This window comes from Fukomys damarensis, unplaced genomic scaffold (genome assembly GCF_012274545.1).
Source record: "Fukomys damarensis isolate Sample0158 unplaced genomic scaffold, DMR_v1.0_HiC HiC_scaffold_23, whole genome shotgun sequence".
Taxonomy (NCBI): domain Eukaryota; kingdom Metazoa; phylum Chordata; class Mammalia; order Rodentia; family Bathyergidae; genus Fukomys; species Fukomys damarensis.
This window is the reverse complement of record NW_022900935.1, coordinates 48,823,864-48,840,991: the sequence shown is the minus strand read 5'-3', so window position 1 is coordinate 48,840,991 and position 17,128 is coordinate 48,823,864. Positions and strand designations below refer to the sequence as shown.

Sequence of the window (17,128 nt, the reverse complement as noted above, 5' to 3'; positions counted from 1 at the left end):
CCTAGTGACCGGCGCGTGCACTGCGCCCTGACGCTCAGCGGGCCGAGGGTTTTTTTTTCCCCCAGACCCAAGGCCCAGATTCGGAGACCTGGAAGCAGCACGCTGAACTCCAGGCGGGCCCTGAGAGCGACTGACGACTGGGGAGGGCGCGGGGGGCAGGGGGTTCTGCTTCAAAAGGAGTCTCCACGGAGGGAAGGAACGCTGCCCCCTGTTGCTGCCAGGCAGATCGTCCCCATCATCCCTCACTCTGTCCCGGGTCAGGGACTCCCAGCAATGGGATTCACCTCATCACGTCTCAGCTGCAATGCGAGAGTGGCCAGTTCTCTCTGCAATGAAGGTCCAGGCCCTCTCCACCTAACCCCGGCCCCGCACACACGGGAGACATCGGTGGACACAGCCCTGGAGGGGGCACCTTGTGCAGAGGGACAACCCGGCGTGCTGGCCTGTCACAGCCCTTAGCTGGCTTCCAGCCACTAACAAGACAAGAGCCGGGGCAGCCAGCCCTCCCCCTGGGCCACAGTCTTCTTTGGCCTGGCATGACTCACCTGGTTGGCAGTACCTTGTTATGGGCTGCCAGTGCTGAGTCACAGCCGTGACCTGCTGCCTCAGCTCGGTTCAGGTAAAGAGGGAGGGGAAAGGAAAGATAGTAGGACACATGGGGGTGGCACAAGAGGTGCCAGCTGCCCTGTGGCTCTGTGGTGCCCATGCCAGGTGCCCATGCCAGCCTACTCACCAGGCTCGCTTTGACCCACCTATGAATCAAAGCCTCACCCAAAGGTCACACGTGGCACCATCAGGTAAGGGCACCTAGGGAGAGTCGCCGGTGTGTGTCAACTTGCCACGTGGCTCTGGGGCCCAGCCCCACAAATCACTGTCACCATATCCAAAACCCAGCCTAGGGAGGGGAACAATACCACCCGCTGATATCCATACAGGTGAAGACAGGAACAGGGGTGGGGCAAGGGCAGACGTGAGAACCCTCGGGCCAAAGGCTGGGCGGCAGCACCCCAATCCCAACACAGTCAGGGCTCCTAGCTCTTGGAGAAAGCCCAGGGTGGGTAAGAGAACTGCAGCAACTTGTGGGGTTGGGGTTTTCTAGAGGCACAAAGTAATACTGAATTGGTCCCAGCAGAGACAGCCGGATATCACTTGCCCTTGCTCTGTGCCAGTCTTCAACGGTTAGAAACTGGTTTTAAATAGTCAGGGCACACTCACTCAAGCCAAGATAAAAAGGAATATGCTGAGAACAGAATTTCCCCCAAGATCCAGGCGTGGTGGTGCACACCTGTCATCCAGCACTCCAGGAGACTGAGGCAGGAAAGCAAGTTGATGTCCCCAGCATGGGCAACTTCCCAGCTTAGCAAAACTGTCCCAAAATAAGAATTGAAGAAAGGGCTGCGGTGTAGCTCAGTACAAAGGCCCTGGGTTCAATCTACTATACCTGTGCTGTGCCTAAGGAAGAAAGAAAAGAAAGTGGAAAAAAAGTCCTAAAGGATGAAGAGGTCCTTCGTTCTACTCAGTCCACTTAGCCTCCACAACTGCGCCGATGCCTGGTTACCCCTCCTGTCACATGTCCCTCGAGCCACTGACTCTGGAAGACATCTTAGAAACATAGCCCAGTGTCCCCAGCCCCTGTCACATTAGGAAGTGGGGGTTCTATGGGGCATGATTCCAAGAGGAGAACAAGGCGTTTGAACTCAGGCTGTGTGGACTGTGCAGATAACTAGGGTGCACTTGAGCAGCTTGCGATGGTAACTCACTGAACCATCTGGGAGTGCCCGGCCCCAGATGCAGGTTTCTGTTCCCCACACTGTTCCAGGCACTTAACCATGTATGTGGCTGGCCACAGGGGCCAGGGTAGGAGAAGAAAGGGCAGCGATGTGACCCTCCTCCATGATAGATCCTGAACTCTACGGTGGCCTTGAGGTCTGAAAGATCTTCTTGCTTTCTAGATTCCGAGTTGGGAGATGGAAATGAAAGCAGAATTTATCCCAGCCGGATCGTCTAGCAAGGGAACTGACATGGAGCCCAGTGGAGATCTCTCCACCCAGCCGTCCTTTCTCTGTCCTCACATGCCTCCCTTCTCCCTCCTCTTTACTGAAACTGAAACCACCGTATTCACCGTCATCATTCACACTTTGTGTCCCTCTTTTGGGTCTGGCTTGGCATCCACATGCAACAATGGGGACCAGTCTAGACCCCCAACAGCACAGGTCCAGTTGCCTGGGCTGTTGAGCTGGCTGCAGGCTGCCCACTGCTGCCCCTCAACCCAGAAGGGCCCAGGAATCTGGGAGCACTGAAAGGCCCAGCAGCCTTGGGTCCCCCTGTGGAGGGCACCTGCTCAGTGCTGGTGCCGTGCAGTCAGTAAACTGGCTTTGTTCTCACACCTTTGTCTTGTTCTTTTTTTTTAGACAAGGTCTCACTATGTAGTTGAGACTGACCTGGAACTCACTATGTAGCCCAGGCTGGTCTCGAACTCACAGCGATCCTCCTGCCTCAGCCTCCCGAGTGCTGGGATTACAGGCGTGTACCACCACGCCCAGCTTGTCTTGTTCTCATTGCCCCCCCTTGGACAAGGCTGAGGGTCTCAAGCTTGCCGGAGGAAGAAGCACATCTCACAGCCCACCTCACCTCCCCTTTTATTTGCTGCCCACTACCATGGGGAGGTCATGTCCTGGGCCCCCATGGGCTGGGCCAGATTGCTACCCACTTAGAGCCTAGTCAGTGTGTGACATTGCATTTCTTTTCTCTTTGCATGTTAGGGTCCAAAGATTAAGTCACAACTTGGGGTGAAAAAAGGACAGAAAAGATCAATGAGAAAATTGCATAATTGTCAGGAGGGAGAAAGAGAGGAGAGAGATTAAAAATAATAAAAGATAGAGGGGACAGAATACAACACATGCAAACACATCATGCCAAAGGAAAAAAGCCAGACACCAAAAGCCACACAGTCTATTATTCCCTTCTTCATGTTCAATTCCTAGAAAGTGATAACCAAAGAGACAGAAAGCAGACCTGTGGTCTCTGGGAGCTGGGAAAGGGACAGATACTGAGAGCAGACGGACTGGCAGGGCCCGCTGGAGTGATGAAGGTGTTACAAGGCCGGTCCACGAACCTGCTCAGGCTCACCGAACTGCTCGTGTAACCGTCATATGCCCCTCTGTAAATTGCCTGAAAAGTGGGAGAAGAGATTTAAAAAGGGGGGCCAGAGTAAGGAGGAAGAGAGACGCACACCCTGGGACTCACACTCCTGAGGGGCGGCCCCTGCTTCGCAGCCTGCCCACCTCCTGGGGGGCTCAAAGGAGAAGATCCTGCTGCAGGGGATGGCGCAGACAAGTGATGGGGATTTAGGAAGGCTCCATGGAGCTCACTTAGACGTGTTGTCTCAACCTCTGACGGATTCCAGTTAAGCAAAGTGGTGCAACTTCTCAGAATAAGTAGGTTCAGCCGGGCAGCCTAGGCCCAAGATCAAAGGCAAAACGCTATCTGCCTATTAATGGAGCCAGGATGAGCTGCTGAAGCTATCTCCATGACCTCTGTAAAATTCCTGATGCGTCAATCCCCCAGCCCTGCGAGAAAGTGGGCCTTTATTTCTTAACTGAACTTTAAGATTGGGCGAAGATTTGTTCAGGAGCCACTACTGCAAAACAGGTAAGAAGGGACACTATGTGTTTTAAAATAAGTTTTATAGCCAGGTTATATCCCAGTTACTCAGGAGGCTGAGGCAGGAGGGACACTTGAGCCCAGGAGTTTAAGACCAGCTTAGGCAACATAGTAACACACCTCATCTCTAATAAATATATAGCAAATAAATGTGCCAGATGTGGTGATGGACTCTTATAGTCCCAATACTCTGAGAGGCTGAGGCAGGAGAATCACCGGTTCAAATCCTGCCTGGGCAAACCAGTGACTTAGCGAGAATTTATCTCAAAATCTAAACATTTAAAAAGAGCTGGGGATATAGTTAAGTGTGAAGGCCCTGGATTCATTCCCCAGTGCCAAATAAACAATCAAATAGAATGGAGGTGGCCTTGTAAACATCCTAGCTCTTCCTACAGTCACAAGTGACAGTGTCTCAAGCAGCTGCCAAGACTGTCGGGTTTTCGTCAGCAAATCATCAAATTGTGGAAAATTGTACCTTCGCCGCAGAACCCGATTTCAGGGATTGTTGCATACAACCGGGACACTTGTGAAGAGACCGGGAGTGGGAGCGATGCAGAGGATTTATGTCTGCCTCAGACATCACCTCCAGGGAGCAGCAGCCCATCGGTCCACCTCTGCTGTACAGGTTTCTCACTCTCAGGTGCTAGAAGAACAGAGTCTCACCGATCAAAATACGGAGCTGGCAAGGGCTTGCCTTCCTTCTGTCACGGGATAATTACTGCCGGCAGTTTAGAGCCTGAGGCACAGTGGGTGGGCCCAGAGTCTTTCCAAGCCTTTGGCCTCCAGGCAGCTACCACGGTGACTCTCACATTCATCCTCCACATGCTAAATACTTGGCAGGTCCCGAGGACACAGAAAAAAAAACGCCCAGTTCCTATATACATGGAACTCGGTCTTACCGGAACAACAGGAAAAGTCACAACAAGGTAATACGAGCCTGTGGGTTCCACTTATAGAGCACTTGCTATGAACTGGACCTGGGGGAAAATAAACTTTTGACACCTTAAATCTGTAAGGTGCGTATTAAGGCCATGGCCCCTGAGAGAAATCCTAACCTCAGGGAGATTAAGGAACATCCTGAAGTCCAGAGGATCTAAGTCAGTCTGTTGGCCATGGCCTGTACCCCCCTGCTGAGAAAAAGAGTGCTATCCTTAACCAGCTCCAAAGTGAGGGGAGCGCAGCAAAAGGCACACGGAGGAGAGAAAGGGCCTTGAAGGACAATGGAGCCCTAGGGAGCTGGAGGAGCACACAAAGCACAGGGTGTGCGGGGTACCGATGTCTAGGATGGTGCCACTGGGGCAGAGGACCTTCAAGGGCCGCAGTGACAGATCAGATTGCTGAGTCCATACAGGCAGCAGGGAGTTTCCAAATGCCACCAACCAGGTTGATTACGAAGTAAGGGGTGGTCTGTAAGGTGAGTTGGCAGGGTGCACTCTAAAATATCAGGGATGCTGTAGATATACATATGGTACTGCAACTGAGACCCCAACTTTCTGTGCATTATATCCTAGAGTCCTTCGCCAACCCAGCTACCTTGTATCCATCCCTCCTCCATTCCCTTAGTGGGAGAAGCCACAGAGGAATGAAAGAAAAGAGGTCATCTGTAGGCCTTAGTCTCAAAATAGGCTTCTGAAACCTTCAGTGGGGATGACAGGTTGAGACAAGTTTCCCAAGTCTCAAAGCCTGACTACAAGATCACAAGGGGCTAAGGGCCTGCCTCTTTTCAGTCGTCATTGCCTCCAACTCTGTGTGTGTGTGTGTGTGTGTGTGTGTGTGTGTGTGTGTGTGCACGTATGTGTGCTGGTACTGGGGTGGAACCCAGAGGTGCGTTACCGCTAAGCACACTCTCAGCCCCTTTTATTTTTTGAAAGAGGGCTCACCAAGTTGCACAAGTGAGACTTGAACTTGCAATCTTCTTGCCTTCTATAAAGGAGGGAGATTTCATGACCCAGATTCAACCAGCTTCTGACGGAAAATATTTTTTAAAAAAGCTGTGCTTAGACTGAACATGTACAGCCTCTGTATCATTCCCTAAACAATACAGTGTATTTGCACAGTTTTTACATGATATCAAATATTATAAGCACTCTAGAGGTGACAACGTATACAGGAGGATTTGGGTAGGTTACATGCAAATACTATTTTATATACTACTATTTTATATAAGGCACTGGGACACGCTGTTTGGGTATCTGTGGGGGATCCTGTTCTTGATAAATATTTTTTGTTATTATCATGTAGAAATAGTGCATATGGGGCAGTGTCCTGAGCCTCTGCAACCCTAGTGTAGGGAAAGATCTCATCCACATCTCCCGAGACCTGGGGAGGAGTGAGTGGGTAGCAGATGTCTGCAAAGCCAGCAGGGACACACCACGATAGAAGGCCAGTAATTTCCCCAAGTGGACCCGGACACCCAAAGGCCTCAGACATAGAGACACACTGCAAACTGACTGGCCTGGAAAACCTTCACTGACTGGCATTTCTCTGCAAAGGCTGGTGCCAGCTGATGTAAGAAGACAGTCAGTGTTCTGTACTCCTGAATGTGCGGCCTTGAACCTGGGTACCAGCAAAGAGTCACCTTAGGCAGGACAGGCCTGCTTGCTGCTCCTCTCCCTCCTTTTTCCAGGTCTGGCATCCCTGCTGCATTCTGAACAAGGAAAGCTTGAAATCTGCCCCTCAAATGGTGCTGATTCTGGTGGGAGAGAAGAGTCTCAGGACCTCTTGACAGCGACCAAAATAAAGAAAAATCCGACCCTGGCTGCAGCATCTGGGCATTTTCATGTTGGTTTCCCTACCTGGCCCCTGCTAATTTCTCCCCTTTCTCCCTGCCTCCCTTGGGGTCCACCTCTAAGAAGCCATTCTTTATCTGTGTCCACTGCAGACTCAAGCCCTGGGCTCCAGGCAGCTTGGGCTGGCTTAGGAAGCTCCCTTCCAGGAAAGCCATGTGGTGTGGCTGGCCGCCCCCTCACTCCTGTGGCCTCACAGCGCTGCCTAGAGGGCCAGGCCAGAACTGCCAGGACGTCTGGAAGGAAGCCATCTCTGACGCAACAAAGAGGTTGGGAGAACGGCATGCTCTGGAGAGCTGCCCATTCTCCGGTTCATTCACAGATTCATTGAGCTGTCACTGAATGTCCAGGTGGCCAGAGCGGGGCAGGTTTGGTCCTGCCAGTGAAGGCTGGCTTGGTGCCTGGCAGACAAAGCCCTTTGACTAGGTCCACTAGGATAGGCCTCAGGGCATCTGCCACCAGCGAAGAGCCAGGCATGTAGAGGCGGTGCTTCGTGTTTACTGAGTTGAAATGAGCAGAAAGAAACGAGGCTCTCTCACATGTTCCAGCAGAATCAGGCATCTCGGACCCAGACAGCAGATGACTGGGCCCATGCCTTCCTCCTGCCCCTTCAGAGAACTACAGGAATATGTCCTGCCCCCTACAGGGGAGATTAGAACAAGGTCTCTCATGATCCCCAGTGCCTTGAAGCTGAGGGGAATTCTTACAGGTGGGTGCAGGGCCCTGGCAAGACTCCAGCCACCAAGGGAGGCAGAAGGAAGCACAGTAGACACCATGCATTGGCTGCAGTCTAACTAAACACTTGGGTCCTCATTCAGCTTCACCCTTCTCCCAGAGCAAGGGTCACGGGGGATCCAAGGGGGCCTCTGTCTGAGTGGCTCCACGTGCCCTGTCAAAGTGACTCGAGTTGTGGCCGGTCATGGCACACTTGACTCACAAAGGAAGCCAGTCACTCCAGGGTGAAGTAGATTAATCATTAAGGGGCCTCCCACTGGCGTGGAGCTTCCCTGCCTCAGTGACTAGGCCCCTCCACAGGGCCTGCTGCCGAGGGAGGTCCTCCAGGCTTGGCAGAGCCCTGGGCTCAGAAACGCAGCTCCGAGGCCCTCCCTAGGGTCCTGTCACAGCAATGGCACACATTTCACTACAGTGCAAGTGGAGGTCTCTCCACCAGTGCATCTGATCCAAGGCCAGTGCATCTGAAAGCCCTTCAGGCAAATCCAGAGTTCATGTGTGCTTGTGTTTTCATAAAGGAATACTGGGAAAAGACACAGGAAACCAGCAGGGCAGGAGACTGCTCAATGTGTGTCTTTGTGAATTTTTTTATGTCCTTTAGTTTTTTTTTTTTTTCCATATGGGGGGATCGAACTCAGGACCTTGCACTTGTGAAGCAGGCGGTGGAACCACTGAACTAAATATCTGGCCCCTATGTCCTTTAGCTTTTATCTTTATTTTTTTTCTCATTGAGTTTATTGGTACATTTTAGGTATACAGTGCTGTTACATTCATTATTGGGATCTTGTACCTTTACATGACAGGTCTCAGTTGTCATTTTTTCCCCTCGTCCCTGCCCTCTTTCACCCCTTCCTCCTTCCCTATTTACAAATACTTTATTTCCATTCTTTCATTTTCTCATATTTTTTCCCCTTATTACCTTTCCCCTACCCTACCCACTTTCCCTTGTCCTTTAGCTTTCAGACCATGTAGACTACTGTCTACTCGGAAAAGTAGAAATTTAAAGTAATGAAAAGGGCAACACACGTGTAAGCATACTTCCCTTGTCCTTTAGCTTTCAGACCATGTAGACTACTGTCTACTCGGAAAAGTAGAAATTTAAATTTAAAGTAATGAAAAGGGCAACACACGTGTAAGCATGCACTCAGGCATGCACACGCACACGCGCACGCACACACACACTCAATACATCCAACCCCTGCTGCGATTCTGAGCCAAAGACACCATCTTTAGTGCTTGAATGATTACAAGAGCTTTCTCACCGTCTTCCTGCTTCCACTCCATTTCCTACCGCTTCCCACCCTAGCCAAAAGGATGTTGGAAGGTCAGCTAGATTAGCCACTCCCACTGACTTCCTGTGCCCCAGCCTTGCAGGCCTTGACCTACCCTTTCATGCTCACCTTCTGCCTCATCCCCCGCTGCTCCTGTAAGGCACTAAGGACCCCTAGGCGTGGGCCTGGACCAGTTGTTTGCTCTGCTCATGCTCAGTCTTCTTCTCCCGGTGCCCCCCCTCCATGCAGTCCAACCGCCCTTACTGGCTGCCTTTAGTCCTCTCACGGTGCCTTCCTCTGCGGGCAAGGCCTGCTCAGTTCTACCTCTAGCTCGAACATGTGCTGAATAAAAGGGCAGAGTGAAAAGGCCTCTAGGTGGTTCTAGAGACCCAAGGACGAGGAACTTTTTAGCACCCAGGATGCAAATATCACAGCTGCCTCGGTAGGACAGCACAGAGCTCCCATCCAGAGCTGTCCTGGACACTCCCCCCCCCCGCCCATAACAGCAGCAGCTGGCTCTGTGGAATTCTTCCTGCATCCACCCAAAGGCACGGCTCTGCGTGCTTTCCAGGGCTGATCTCACTCCGTCCTCAGTACCTTCCAACAACCCTAGAAGGTGGGTCTTCTGCTCCCCACTCACACAGGTGGAATCACAAGCTAAGCAGGCTGATCTCACACACTTCTGGGCAGGAGCAGGACCAGTAAGCCTCGAAAGGTCACAGAAGTGAGGGTGCCCAGGGGCTCAGAGGCAGAAGCAAAACGGCAGGCTGCACAAACAGCACAGGATGCAGAATCCAAAATGACATCTGTCTCTAAAGGGGTGTGAAGAACCAGGCTCGGCTCAGGACAAGAGAGGAACCCGTATCTCAAGCCTCTGGAATGTGTTTTATTTGTTTGATTTCCTTTCTTTAAAAACAATAATGGCACATTTTTTAAAAATTGAGAACTACAAAAAAGGGACCTCGTCTTCATGTTCACATTGTCCAGTGCCTTGGCACTGGGATTGGCCACACAGGCCATTCTGGCTGGATTTTTTCCCCCTCTTGAAAGGCGCTGGTCGCTCCAGAAGCCCGGGCGCTGTTCCTCTGGGCCCCACCAGGGGGCGGCACTTGGCACTGTCACGGGCTCCCGCTTCCCCCAAGAACCTAGGATGCTGGCAACCCCTCCTCTCTCCAAACCAGAACCAGGAGCTGGAGACTGTTAGGTAACTTATTTCGGTCCCCATAGGGGACTTTCAGGGACAGAGTCCTCCCCTGACCGGCAGGAGATGACACCCGACCCGACCCAGCTCCCCCTTGGGAGGATGGGTGTCTCTCCCCAGTCCTGTCTCCAGCTCAGCAGATACCACATTGACACCCTGGTTCTCAGGCCCGACACACCCAGGCCTCCCCTGCCCGGCTCTGCGGCCACTCCTACAAGCGCAGGAGTGAGAGATTCTCGGCCCACTCAGCAGACGCCCACAGGCGCAAGAGGGCTCCCGACCCCCAGGGCCCCGGCTCATAGGAAGGGCTGGGTGAGAACAGGACAGAGGGCACAGGGAGGGGAGAGGAGCTGAGGCAGCCAGGCGGGAGGTGAGAAGCGCAGGAGCTGCCTGAGGGGACAGGGCCAGCCCCTAGGTCTGCACACAGAAGGGGCTCTGGGGCATAGGTCAGCAGGTCTGGGCTGGGGGTCTGAGGTTGCTGTTCACCCTCCCGCCCCGCCTCTGGTTAGCTCAGGGGCACAGGCCCAGGTGACAAGGGCTCGGGCCCCCCAGAAAGAGAAACACCACGCAGCACTCAGCCAGGTCTCAGCCCGGCCATCACTGGAGGGTGGGACCCCTCGAGCTCAGGCCCTGCCCAGCCCTGGCTCCCAAAAGCGACTCCAGGGTCTCCCCTCTCCAGGCCAACTGGACGGGTGGTAGTGGGGGTCCAGCTGACCCAGGCCCAGGCCCGCAGCCCCTGCCTCTGGCCCCACCCGTGCCCGTGGCTCTAGTCCTGCTGCTCATTCATCTCCATGTCAGACACTAGGATGTTCTTCTCCGTGGCCTCGCCCGGGCTGGAGCTGCTGCGGCTGTATCGGGCGCCCTCGAAAGCCCCACGCTCCGCACTCTGTCGCCGCCGGTAGAGGATGAGGGCCGCAGTCAGTAGGGCCAGGAGCAGCAGCACTGCCATCAGTACCACCACCAGGGCCGCCGGGCTCTCGGGCAGCGCTGCTGTGGGGGTGGGGGTCGTCAGGCCGATCTGCCCACCGGGCTGCCCACCCGGGGGCAGGGTCTGTCCCGGAGCCACCTTCTACTCACCTGATGGGGAGAAGCTGCTCTCCTCCGCTGTGACAAGAGCGAGGGGCCGGGGAATGCACTCGTCAGAACAGTAAGAATTTAAGCAACACCTGCGAACTGCTTCCTGAACGTTTACTAACTCGCTGCACCTTCACCTCGGCACTATGAGATAGGCATTATTATTCCCACTTTCCATGGAAGGAAACTGAAGTCACGGAGCTCAAGGAACTTGACCAGGAGCACAGAGGTGATGAGTGATATGGGCGGAGCTTGAACCCTTTCTGTGCCCTCAACCACCAGAGTGACAGGGGCTTGCAGTCCAGTCTAGAAGGGAGGTCCCAGGCCAGGCCTTCCTAAGACTACTGTACCCCAAGGGGGCGTCCCAGCCGCCCCAGCCTGGTCTGCCCTGTGTGGCCCGCGCCAGGGATGGCTGCACGGGGACAGGAGGAGCATGAGCGCCAGGACCCCGCTCACCTCGAGGGAGCTTGCAGACCACGCCCATGGTGACGTTGGTGCAGGCGCCCGGGCGCCACAGTCCGTTGCTGCTCTGGATCCAGTAGCAGCTGTTGTGGCTCAGCATGCTGGGGCCCAGGCCTGGGGGCCCCCAGTTGGAGTAGTTCACAGCTGTGTTGTCCTGCCAGACTAGCGCGCCTCCTGTGGGCAAGGCACCGAGGGGCACAGGGGAGGCGGGCAGGGTGGAGCGCAGCAGGTGGGAGGGGCAGGAGCTCTAGAGCCAGAGCCCCCTTCCCCGCCCATCTCACTGAGCCCCGGGAAGGGGAAGGTCTCTTCCGTTTGAGCCCTGGCCTTCACCGCCACCCCCGCCCCAGAGGACACTCACCTTTGGGATTGAAGTTCATGCCCAGCCAGGCGCCTCGGCTCTGGCCCTCAGAGTCCTGCAGATGCTCCCAGACAAACACATTCTCTGTCTCATCCAGGATGGACAGGACCGCCCCACCCGCTGGAAGACACAAGGGAGGCCCGTGTCAGGGTATAAAAGTCTCCCTGGGGTGGCAGAGCACCCCAGGATGACCCCAATCTTCTCTGGCAGCTTGAATAAGAATGGTGTCATCTATGCACCGTGTGTGTGTGTGTGTGTGTGTGTGTGTGTGTGTGTGTTGTGTGTGTTGTGTGTACTGTCACATAAAATCTGTGTATCAGAACGTGAAGGGGCTGAGGGGCAAGGGGACTGCTTTCATGGGGTTTGCCTGTCTGAGGTTTCTACTGGAAATGCTACACCGGCTCCTGGCCCTCTCCTACCTCTCTGGCAGCGCTGCAGCGCCTCCTGGTGGCCCAGCAGCAGCTCCGTGTGGAAGGAGTAGCAATGCTCCCTGAAGGGAATCCATGCAGAGTCAGCCAGTCCCTGGGGACAGCTGCCATGGTAGCTCATTCTCCCCGGAGGAGAGGGCCCTGTGGGGGTGCAGGATTGAGGAAATGGCCTGGCATTCTCCCGGGACCACCTATACCTTGATTTGGCCTCGGTCCCAGAAGGTGGCACTCACCCCTGCTAACCCCACACACGGCCCCCTGCAGCTTGGTGTCACAGCTGGTGGTGCGCCAGGCCCCATCCACGTCCACATAGGCACAGCCCCCGGCCTGCTGGGGCTCCCCATCCCGCCAGCTCACGTAGCTCAGAGGCTCTGCTGAGACCCAGGAGTACCGCCTGGAGCCCTGGGCACAAGTGAGTCATGGTGAAAGAAGGGGGACAGTCAGGGTGGGTGCGCATGAGGCCGGGCAGAAGGGGACAGGGACAACAATCAAGGCAGCAGTTGGGGTGGGAGGCAAGAGCGCGAGGGCCGTTGCTTTGGGAGCCCACCTCCTCGCTGGCCAGCCCGATCCAGAGTGGCACACGCAGCCCTCGAGCAGCCTGAGTGAGGAAGGCTTGGGTGTAGGGGCCAGGCACATAGGCCAGGCTGGCATTGCGGCTCTCGCACAGCAGCAGGGCATCATGCCAGCGCAGCGGCTTCTGCAGCAGCCGGAAGGTGCCATTGAGGTAGGACAGCTCAGTGCCCGGAGCAGGAGGCGAGGCTGCTGGGGATGGGCTGAGGGTGGGGTCTGCAGGGAAGGGGAGAGAGCTCAGGCTGCACTCTGCCTTCCTCACCCCATCCCCCAGCATCAGGCAAAGACTCAGTCTTCACAGTGCCTGGCACAAATAATTAACCCCAGGCAAGTGTTAGCCACTGTTCTATTAGCAAGAGGTATTCGCTAAAACATGGGGGAGGAAGCTACTACAGCCTTGAACTCTTGATGAAGAAACTCAGGGCAGAGCCTAGCATGGTGGCTCATAATCCCCACACTTGGGAGGCTGAGACAGGAGGATCACTGTGAATTTGAGACCAGCCTGGGCTACATAGTGAGTTCCAGGTCAGTCTCAACTACATAGTGAGTCCCTGTCTCGAAAAAACAAACACAAAAAACCTCAGGGCCGGGGGGAACCCATCCAGGGAGCTGGTGGTGCCTAGAACATAGAACTTCAGGGTCCCTGAGGCCAGGCACCAGCACATCACTCAGCCCAATATCTAGCTCTCCCTGTCAACCCGTTGTCCCCCGAAACCATCCTCCTGAGACCCCTCAGGGCTCACTGCTCTTTGGTCTCACTGGCACCTGACCTTTCCACCCACCTGCTTCCTGAGCAGACACATCACTCTGGGGGTGACACCCCAAGGGTCTGTATGGTCAGGGCCTTATTTCATTCCTTCCAGCAGGAACCATAGTGGACAGCCCACTGCTGGAGTTGCCAGGTTCACTGGTGACAGGTACCTGTGCCCTTCTGGCAGATGAAACCATGTGTTTCCTCTGTGCAGCTCCGATCATCCCAGCGGCCAGTGAAGTGGGCTGCGGGGGTGTGCAGGACCACTGCACAGCTGGTCTGAGGGAAAAGAGCTGCTCAGGGGAGTCCTGGCAGCTGCTCACCCGCCTTGTGCCACTGCCCCCAAAAAGGGAGCAAAGAGACCGGAACAGAGAAGGCAGCACCACAGATGAGGGTAGAGGGTGCAGAGGAGATCAGAGGGGTGTCCTCACCGGTTTGTTGCCACTGGGAGCAGGGCTGGGGCCAGAGGGCTCCCCTGGTGCCCAGTTGGTAAACAGCAGAGGCTCCTGCTCCACCCACTGGAAGTCTCTCTGTGAAGCGTGCAGGCCGATCCAAAGGTCAAAGGTCACACTGGGCAGGCTGGCTGTGATGAACGCTACAGTCGCCCCAAGAAAAGATTGGGAGTGATGGGGCAGCTCCTCCCTGCTCTGCTCTAGCCACAAGAGGAACCGTGTTAGAGGACAGTGGGGTCTCCCCGTTGGCTGGCCCTACCTTGTTCTAAGGGGTTTGCGATGGTGACCAGCTGGGCCTCTTGCTGTTCACAGGAAAACTGCGCCTCTGACCACTTTACCCGGTCCTGGGGGTCCTCACCCTGGATCCGGAAACACTGTCGGGCAGGGAGAAGATGTGACATCCAGCTCCACTTCCCTACCTCACAAACCCAGGAACTCCTCGGCGGGGTACCCCTCAGCAGCCGGTCCTGGGAGGCTTCGGGGCTGGGAAAGAGCAGGGTCTGAGGAGCCAGTACATCCGGGTCTCTCTGAGCAAGCCCCCAACCCCCCACCTGGCAGAGAGGATTCACGTGTGTGCGCCCACACTCTGGGGGATTTTTTGGGGGGGTACCAGGGATCGATCTCGGATCCTTACACTTGCGAGGCAGGCGGCGGCACCACTGAGCTAAATCCCTGGCCCTCTGGGGGATTTTTAATGGGAGGATTTCTTTGGGCCACCAAAGCCACTGCTACCTACAACACGGCGTGCGGCGAACACTGAGAAGATGAAGACCCATCTCGCTTTGTGTTAAATGCTTAAGCACTATCTGAAATCTGTTATCTTGCCCTTTTAGCATACACAATTATGTCCCAGGATACTTTTACGTTTATTTTTGGATGGTCTCTGTTAGCCAGAGGCTTCTAATTGTAATTTTATATCTTTCTCCAGCTTCATATTTTTCCACAAGGTTAAAAGAACCCTGTGTGGGGAATTTCTTGATCAAGCGATGACTTGTTCTTAGAAAATGAATGGTTTACAGTCATTTCCTGTCCAGACGCAGCATGATGGGAAAGGGAGGTCTAGAGTCCCAGAGACAGGGTTGGAGATAGAGCAGGAGGAGGTGAGAGTCAGGTTCTTGCTCTGACTTACGTTTCTGGCCTCAATTTAATTTTTTGTAAATTAAAAACAACAACAACAGCTCTGCTTTCGGGGTTATTTAAAGGTTGAATGATAACAGTGTGTGACGTGGAGTTGAGTGCTTAATCAGTAGTGAGTGCTCTCACTACTAATGATTAGCTTCCACGTGGCTTCAGTGATGCCAGGGGAAGATTTGAGACAGAAAAGCGTAAAAGCCTTCTAGGGTCATAGTTTGGAGGTACATCTCTTGGGGGGTAAAACTCACACTATAAAGGGAGCATTCTGAAACAAGTTTACAAATACGTCCATTCTGAATAATTTCACTGCCCCATATTTTCCTATCTGCACGCTCAGAATTTCCTAAACGTTGTTTTAAATCTCTTCCAGAGTTTCCACACTTCTTGATCAGGTCTTCTGATTCATGTATGAGACAAGAGGGAACTCAGGCCGAGCACAGTGGCACCACTGTGTGCTCTGGAATCCCAGCACTCAAGAGACTGAGGCAGGAGGACGGTCAAGAGTTCAAGACCAGCTAGGGCTACACAGTGAGTTCAAGTGAGCCTAAACTACATAGCGAGACTCTGTTGCAGGAAAAAGAGGTGGGGGCGCCAGAAATTGACTAGGCAATTGTAAAACAAAAACTTTTGTTTAAATGATGCAAAAGGGCCCGGGATTTAGCTCAGTGGTTTTTCCACCTGCCTCACAAGCGCCAGGTCCCAAGTTCAATCCCCAGTACGAAAAAAAAATTTTTTTTAATGATGGAAGAACTGCAAATGGGAAGAATGATGTAGAAAGTGAAGCCAGAGGGCTGGGAATTTAGCTCAGTGGTGCCACCGCCCACCTCACAAGCACAAGGACCTGAGTTCGATCCCTGGTAAGAAAAGAAAGGAAAGGAAAGGAAAGAGGAGGCCATTAGTGAATAAGCATTTTTTGCTTTAATCTCAATCTCCCCCCACCTCTTTCTCTGTACTTGGCACTGAACCCAGGGCCGTCATAGTGAGTTAAACCCCAGACCTCTTTATTCTTTATTTTGAGAGAGAGTCTGACCTAAGACACTAAGTTTCTTTGGCTGGGTTAAAACTTTTGGTTCTCCTGCCTCAGCCTCCCAGAGGGCTGGGCTTCTGTGTCACTGCGTCCACCTTCACTTTAAATCATTTCTTTGCGAGGTGTCTTTTAAATCCATGACAACCACCACATCCAGTTTCTGAAAAAATCTGAACGTCTAATAAGAGCTGTGAGTCACAAATCACAGAGTCTCGGAAATGAGTTAACAGAAAAATAAGTAGGCACGATCTCGTATTAACAATATAAAAGTTGGTTTGACAGAAGTTGAGAGTAGAGTGGTGGTGACTACAGCTGGAGAGAGCAAGGAAAAAGACCGACCAACGAGGCCTATGTTTGTTAGACGGGAGCAAGAAGGTCCAGCCTGATAGTACACAGCAGGGCGATTACACATAAAGATAAGGTACTGCATATTTCAAAAAGCTAGAAGAAAGGATTTTAAATGTTTTCACCACAAAGAAATGGTAATGGTTTGAGACAGATGTGTTTACCTTGATACTATATGCATGTAATGAAAAATTACACGAGACCCCATAAGTATATATAACTTTCATGTTTTTATGTATAATTTATAAAGTATATTCAGGCCAGGTGTGGTGGTGCATGCCTCTAACACCATCTCAGGAGGCAGAGGCAGGAGGATTGCTGTGAATTCGAGGTCAGCCTGAACGACATAGTGAGACCCTGTCTCTAAGTAAATAAACAAACAAAATAAAATAAATTTAAAATTTAAAGGGGAAATAATTTTCTATTGCTGAGAAAAATAATAAAATATATGCAATTGCATGGGCCTTATTAAAATTATTTAAATATTAATAGTTATTCTCGATCATTTCAGTGAGTCAGAAATGTTTTTTGTACTATTAATATTTTAATTTAGATTATTATTATTATTAATTATTATTTGGTACCAGGGATTGAACTCGGGTCCTTGAGCTTGTGAGGCAGGCGCTGGAACCACTGAGTTAAATCCCTAGCCCTAGAATATTATTTTTTAATCTTTAGCTCATTTTATCCTTGCGCATATTTTACTATATTTAACATCAGTCCCATTAGTATAGCAGTAAATATGTATTTTATTTACACATGCAATTACCTATATATAAAATATATAGTTTGGGTACGTATGTTCAATATTTTGTTTTCTTAAAAAGAGTTTATTATCAAAAGGTTGCTGGGCCAGGGATTTAGCTCAGTGGTG

General features: G+C 52.7%; 2 protein-coding genes across 2 annotated transcripts in view; one reads left to right on the top strand and one right to left on the bottom strand.

Moving 5' to 3' along the window:
* Marchf10 (membrane associated ring-CH-type finger 10) overlaps nt 1–2,378 on the top strand; it is a 90,260-nt gene extending 87,882 nt beyond the window's left edge. The window contains exon 12 of the mRNA XM_019209485.2: nt 1,953–2,378. Within this exon, the coding sequence (XP_019065030.1) occupies nt 1,953–2,008 (56 nt within the window). The 3' untranslated portion in view covers nt 2,009–2,378. The remainder of the gene's footprint in view (nt 1–1,952) is intronic.
* Nucleotides 2,379–8,284: 5,906 nt separating this feature from the next.
* The window catches only part of Mrc2 (mannose receptor C type 2), a gene marked incomplete at its 5' end in the record, with an annotated part of 25,592 nt that continues 16,748 nt past the window's right edge, over nt 8,285–17,128 (bottom strand). Inside the window, 10 exons of the mRNA XM_033767408.1 lie at nt 8,285–10,643; nt 10,731–10,757; nt 11,184–11,363; nt 11,548–11,667; nt 11,967–12,116; nt 12,209–12,377; nt 12,523–12,761; nt 13,467–13,575; nt 13,728–13,891; nt 14,008–14,122. Coding sequence (XP_033623299.1) covers nt 10,420–10,643; nt 10,731–10,757; nt 11,184–11,363; nt 11,548–11,667; nt 11,967–12,116; nt 12,209–12,377; nt 12,523–12,761; nt 13,467–13,575; nt 13,728–13,891; nt 14,008–14,122 — 1,497 coding nt within the window. The remainder of the gene's footprint in view (nt 10,644–10,730; nt 10,758–11,183; nt 11,364–11,547; nt 11,668–11,966; nt 12,117–12,208; nt 12,378–12,522; nt 12,762–13,466; nt 13,576–13,727; nt 13,892–14,007; nt 14,123–17,128) is intronic.